This window comes from Mauremys reevesii, linkage group 22 (assembly GCF_016161935.1).
Source record: "Mauremys reevesii isolate NIE-2019 linkage group 22, ASM1616193v1, whole genome shotgun sequence".
Classification (NCBI taxonomy): domain Eukaryota; kingdom Metazoa; phylum Chordata; order Testudines; family Geoemydidae; genus Mauremys; species Mauremys reevesii.
The window spans coordinates 12,047,130-12,053,134 of record NC_052644.1 but is presented as its reverse complement, the minus strand read 5'-3'; the positions used below and the strand labels follow the sequence as shown (position 1 = coordinate 12,053,134).

The 6,005-nt window shown below is 46.7% G+C and overlaps 1 protein-coding gene across 1 annotated transcript; it reads left to right on the top strand.

Annotated features, from left to right (window-relative positions):
• The first annotated feature begins 806 nt into the window (after positions 1-806).
• Positions 807-4,699, top strand: LOC120388900 (zinc finger protein 271-like). The gene is made up of 4 exons (XM_039511023.1): positions 807-855; positions 1,264-2,824; positions 2,909-3,763; positions 4,016-4,699. The coding sequence occupies exons 2-4, from the start codon at positions 1,272-1,274 to the stop codon at positions 4,425-4,427; spliced, it is 2,820 nt and encodes a 939-aa protein (XP_039366957.1). The 5' UTR covers positions 807-855; positions 1,264-1,271; the 3' UTR covers positions 4,428-4,699.
• The last annotated feature ends 1,306 nt before the right edge of the window (positions 4,700-6,005 follow it).

Below are 6,005 nucleotides of genomic sequence, written 5' to 3'. Positions count from 1 at the left end.
GGTCAGTTGTGTAGCTGATGATCCTTAATGGGCCATCAAGCAGGCAAGGCAGAGCTAATACCAACTTGTCTGGGATGTCTTCCAAAAGCACATCATAAGTTTGAAGTACAGACAGTACAGAGCCAATAGTCATAACTTTAACTACAAAATGACACATGCACACAGACAGCATAATCATAACCAGCAACCCATAACCTGGTCTTAGACACTTTATATGACCCCCTTTACATAAGATTTGGTGCCACTACAGGACCTTTGTTGCAACCATGTTCTATATGGTCCCAGATTATATTAATAACGTCACACAGGTGGACTGTGATTTTGATTTTGTTTTTATAACTCTGTAACTAGCTAAGTGATAAAAATACATCTAAGTTCTTAAATAATAGGCTTTACAGGCAGGTCTGAATATCTATATTCTAACAGTGGGTTATATCCCTTCTCCCATTCTGTGTCTGTCTTGTCTATTTAGATTGTAAATTCTTCAGGGCATGGCCCTGCTACTATTCTCATTTGTACTTTGCCTAGCACAATGGGGGGGACCCAGTGTTAGTTGGTCCTTAGGCACTAAGGTAATGAATATGATTCATAATAATAACTCTCCTGGCACTTTGAGCCAAGGAGGCTGGCCTTGGGATGTTACTGCTTAAAAATGAGCTGGGGATAAAACCATGGAATATTCTTGGTGACAAGTATCCCACAAATTCCACTGACCTCCCTTGTTTTCTTTGCCTGGAGTAGGGTTTCCAGTTACCAAACCTGATGTGATCTCACAGCTGGAACGAGGGGAAGAGCCGTGGGTCCCGGACCTCCAGGTCTCTGAGAAAGAAGTGCTCTGGAGAGCTGCCTGCACAGGTGAGGAATTGGTTAAACCAACTCAAAAACTGTTTGGGAATGCAGGAAACATTTGGGATGCCCTACAAAGACCCTGTGAGGTCTCCAAGTTCAGGATTGTTCCCTGTAGATGTGGAATCATTATTGCAGCTGTCACTCATGGCTTCCCTCCTATTCTGACTGACAATTGGCAGCAGGTCCCTTCCTGATCTGGCTTTCCCCTGAGAGGTCCGGTGAGATGCGGACCAAAACTGATCCATTTCTCTCTCATCTGTGGAAGGGTTTGGGGAAAATCAGCTCTCGATAGGTTTGATCTCTCCCACACATGTTTTGGTTTGTTCATCCCTTTGTCCATTCCTCTCTCTGAAATTTCCTTCCTTTCCGGTGCAGGTAGTGACCTATGTCTGGATTCACTCTGTCTCCCATCAGGTGATGGGATGGTGAGTCAGAATGAGGAGGAGAAACCCCATCAGGAAGAAGCTGAGCAAGTAGGAACACATGGAACGTTATCAGGAAGATTGAAAGGGAACGTTTCCGGGAGTTGTGCACTCCAAGAAAAAGCAAAAGTCTGTGAGTCTGAGGAGAGGCCAGAGGAAAACTTTAGTAGCCACTCAGACCTTATAACACACGACAGAATCAACTTGGAAGAGACACACTACATATGCCATGAGTGCGAGAAAAGCTTTAGTCGGCACTCACAGCTTATCACACATCAGAGAATCCACACCGGGGAGAAGCCCTACACATGCTCAGAGTGCTGGAAAAGCTTTAGTCGGAACTCACACCTTATCAGACATCAGAGAATCCACACTGGGGAGAAGCCCTACAGATGCACTGTGTGTGGGAAAAGCTTCAATCAGAGCTCCAACCTTATCACACATCGTAGAATCCACACAGGAGAGAGACCGTACACGTGCTCTGAGGGTGGGAAAAGCGTCAGTCACATCTCTGCCCTGATCACACATCAGAGAATCCACACCGGGGAGAAGCCTTATACATGCTCAGAGTGTGGGAAAAGCTTTAGTCGGAACTCACACCTTATCAGACATCAGAGAATCCACACTGGGGAGAAGCCCTACAGATGCACTGAGTGTGGGAAAAGCTTTAATCGGCGCTCCAACCTTATCACACATCGTAGAATCCACACAGGGCAGACACCATACATGTGCTCTGAGTGCGGGAAAAGCTTCAGTTGCAGCTCACACCTTTTCAGACATGAGAGAATCCACACAAGGGAGATGCCCTACACGTGCTCTGAGTGTGGGAAAAGCTTCAATCAGAGCTCTGCTCTGATCTCACATCGTAGAATCCACACAGGAGAGATGCCCTACACGTGTTCTGAGTGCGGGAAAAGCGTCAGTCACATCTCTGCCCTGATCACACATCAGAGAATCCACACCGGGGAGAAGCCTTATACATGCACTGCGTGTGGGAAAAGCTTTAGTCGGAACTCACACCTTATCAGACATCAGAGAATCCACACTGGGGAGAAGCCCTACAGATGCAATGAGTGTGGAAAAAGCTTCAATCGGAGCTCCAACCTTATCACACATCGTAGAATCCACACCAGGCAGACACCGTACACGTGCTCTGAGTGCGGGAAAAGCTTCAGTTGCAGCTCACACCTTTTCAGACATGAGAGAATCCACACAGGGGAGATGCCCTACACGTGCTCTGAGTGTGGGAAAAGCTTCAATCAGAGCTCTGCTCTGATCTCACATCGTAGAATCCACACAGGAGAGATACCCTACACATGTTCTGAGTGCGGGAAAAGCGTCAGTCACATCTCTGCCCTGATCACACATCAGAGAATCCACACCGGGGAGAAGCCTTATACATGCTCAGAGTGTGGGAAAAGCTTTAGTCGGAACTCACACCTTATCAGACATCAGAGAATCCACACTGGGGAGAAGCCCTACAGATGCACTGAGTGTGGGAAAAGCTTTAATCGGCGCTCCAACCTTATCACACATCGTAGAATCCACACAGGGCAGACACCATACATGTGCTCTGAGTGCGGGAAAAGCTTCAGTTGCAGCTCACACTGTTTCAGACATGAGGGAATCCACACAAGGGAGATGCCCTACACGTGCTCTGAGTGTGGGAAAAGCTTCAATCAGAGCTCTGCTCTGATCTCACATCATAGACTCCACACAGGAGAGAAGCCCTACACATGTTCTGAGTGCGGGAAAAGCGTCAGTCACATCTCTGCCCTGATCACACATCAGAGAATCCACACCGGGGAGAAGCCTTATACATGCTCAGAGTGTGGGAAAAGCTTTAGTCGGAACTCACACCTTATCAGACATCAGAGAATCCACACTGGGGAGAAGCCCTACAGATGCACTGAGTGTGGGAAAAGCTTCAATCAGAGCTCCAACCTTATCACACATCGTAGAATCCACACAGGGGAGAGACCGTACACATGCTCTGAGGGTGGGGAAAACGTCAGTCACATCTCTGCCCTGATCACACATCAGAGAATCCACACAGGGAAGAAGCCCTGCACATGCTCTGAGTGTGGGAAAAGCTTCAATCGGAGCTCCAACCTTATCACACATCGTAGAATCCACACAGGGCAGACACCGTACATGTGCTCTGAGTGCGGAAAAAGCTTCAGTTGCAGCTCACACCTTTTCAGACATGAGAGAATCCACACAGGAGAGATGCCCTACACATGTTCTGAGTGCGGGGAAAGCGTCAGTCACATCTCTGCCCTGATCACACATCAGAGAATCCACACCGGGGAGAAGCCTTATACATGCTCAGAGTGTGGGAAAAGCTTTAGTCGGAACTCACACCTTATCAGACATCAGAGAATCCACACTGGGGAGAAGCCCTACAGATGCACTGAGTGTGGGAAAAGCTTCAATCAGAGCTCCAACCTTATCACACATCGTAGAATCCACACAGGGGAGAGACCGTACACATGCTCTGAGGGTGGGGAAAACGTCAGTCACATCTCTGCCCTGATCACACATCAGAGAATCCACACAGGGAAGAAGCCCTGCACATGCTCTGAGTGTGGGAAAAGCTTCAATCGGAGCTCCAACCTTATCACACATCGTAGAATCCACACAGGGCAGACACCGTACATGTGCTCTGAGTGCGGAAAAAGCTTCAGTTGCAGCTCACACCTTTTCAGACATGAGAGAATCCACACAGGAGAGATGCCCTACACATGTTCTGAGTGTGGGGAAAGCGTCAGTCACATCTCTGCCCTGATCACACATCAGAGAATCCACACCGGGGAGAAGCCTTATACATGCTCAGAGTGTGGGAAAAGCTTTAGTCGGAACTCACACCTTATCAGACATCAGAGAATCCACACTGGGGAGAAGCCCTACACATGCACTGAGTGTGGGAAAAGCTTCAATCAAACCTCCAACCTTATCACACATCAGCGAATCCACACAGGGGAGACACCCGTACACCATACACGTGCGCTGAGTGTGGGAAGAGCTTCAATCACAGTTCAAACGTTGTCTCACATAGGAGAATCCACATGGGAGAGAAACCCTTCACATGCTCTGAGTGTGGGTAAAGCTTCAGTCAGTGCTCAAGCCTTATTAGACATCAGAAAATCCACATGATAGAGAATTGTAATAAATCCCTTGACTAGGGCTGGCCAAAAAATGAAAAAAAAAATCACATTTGCTAATTTCCACATAATGATTTTTGCACCGTCTTCACCGTGGTCTCTCAGCTCCGCCCGATAAGTTGCCTGCTTCTGCCTTTTGCAGCTCACCTTCTTTGGGGTCAGTCCTGTGGTCTTTTCTATCAAGTCCTTTCGAGTCGTAGGAGTGTGTGTCCCTCCAGCCAGGAATGTTCATCACCTCCAGGTGGGGGCAGAGAGAGATTTGATCCCAACAAGGTACACTGTGGCAAAAAGTACCTGTGCCTTCCATCCACTAAGGCTGTACATGGTGTTGGCTGCTCAAGTTACTGATCTTGATGTAAAAAGTTGTAGAGCAGATGCAGCCCAGGTGCAGTGGTTGGCATTAGCTCTCCCCCTGACATGACCTAAACTCCATCACTTTTCCTAGTCTAAACAAACCCTGAGCATCACAGTTATACTGTTCCTCCATTTCAAAGCAAGTGTTAGTCATCAGGTTCTCCCTTGGGGAACAAATTGTTTCATTCCCAGTTGTTCTGATGTTGCTTCAGGTTGTGCTGGGGAGCAGATATTTTTGCTACTATTTTCCTCACTTAAAATATATTGAACTATAACAAAGAGCAGGAACAGGGCAGGGATAGGGGAAAATGTCATTTCACCTACCCTGACGTAGTTAGGGTAAGTCAGAGGGATTCCCTTATTCCTCATCACCATCCCAACCCCTCGTTTGTTCAATTGGTTAGGTCAATATTTTTTCTAAAAGGCTGGGAAGAGAATTCCCTAGTAAATGACATGTAACTCAGCAAAATACCCATGCATTGGGTTTCCAAAGCAGTTGTAGCCCAGGCCCTGCAGGAGGTTGCTCCTGAAGATATCTCCTTCCTAATCAGCTGCATGTTGCCTATTATTTGGGAAATGCAATCCATATCTAGGTAGAGATGGGAAAAATGGAAGTGACGTTTCTGTTCAGCTCACCATAGGAGATGCTGCAAATGTGTAGACAATGGAATCTGCGTTGACTGTGATATAGCTGCAGAAAAATACCTATTTTTAATAGATACCTGACATTTGTTGTCTTGCAGGGATTCTAAGCCATACCTGAATTTAGTCCCTAATTTAAATCTGTGGTACCAGATTAAAGAAATCAAAGGGCATATTTGGGGGAGTTATACTTCACTGTCGCTACTGCTATGTTGTGTGGTTGGTGAAGAATTCTATGCCAGAGACTTGTAGTAATTTTATACTTAAGGTCAAAGATTTGATAAGGACTCAAGTAGAAATTGCAGATATTTAGTGGTTGATTTTCACCCCAGATATGGAAGCTATGGTGACCTGTGGCCCAGGTAAACTGTTTTTCGAATCCTGCTCCCTAGTTAAGTGGCATTGATCACATTCCTAAAAGATGCCATGATGAAATTGGGAAAAACCATTTGGCTCCAAAGTTAGATGAAGCACAGAGAGAAATAGCTGATTCCTTCAGAGCCATTGCATGCCTATGGGTCCCAATCTGGCTGCCTTGTTGGACAAGAAGCACTTCCATGCTGGACAAATGAGG

Coding starts and splice junctions, on each gene's coding strand:
- LOC120388900 (XM_039511023.1), top strand. CDS start 1,272: ATGGTGAGTCAGAATGAGGAGGAGAAACCCCATCAGGAAGAAGCTGAG. Junction 2,825..2,908: donor CATCGTAGAATCCACACAGG/GCAGACACCATA, acceptor AATCCACACAAG/GGAGATGCCCTACACGTGCT. Junction 3,764..4,015: donor ACAGGGGAGAGACCGTACAC/ATGCTCTGAGGG, acceptor GATGCCCTACAC/ATGTTCTGAGTGTGGGGAAA.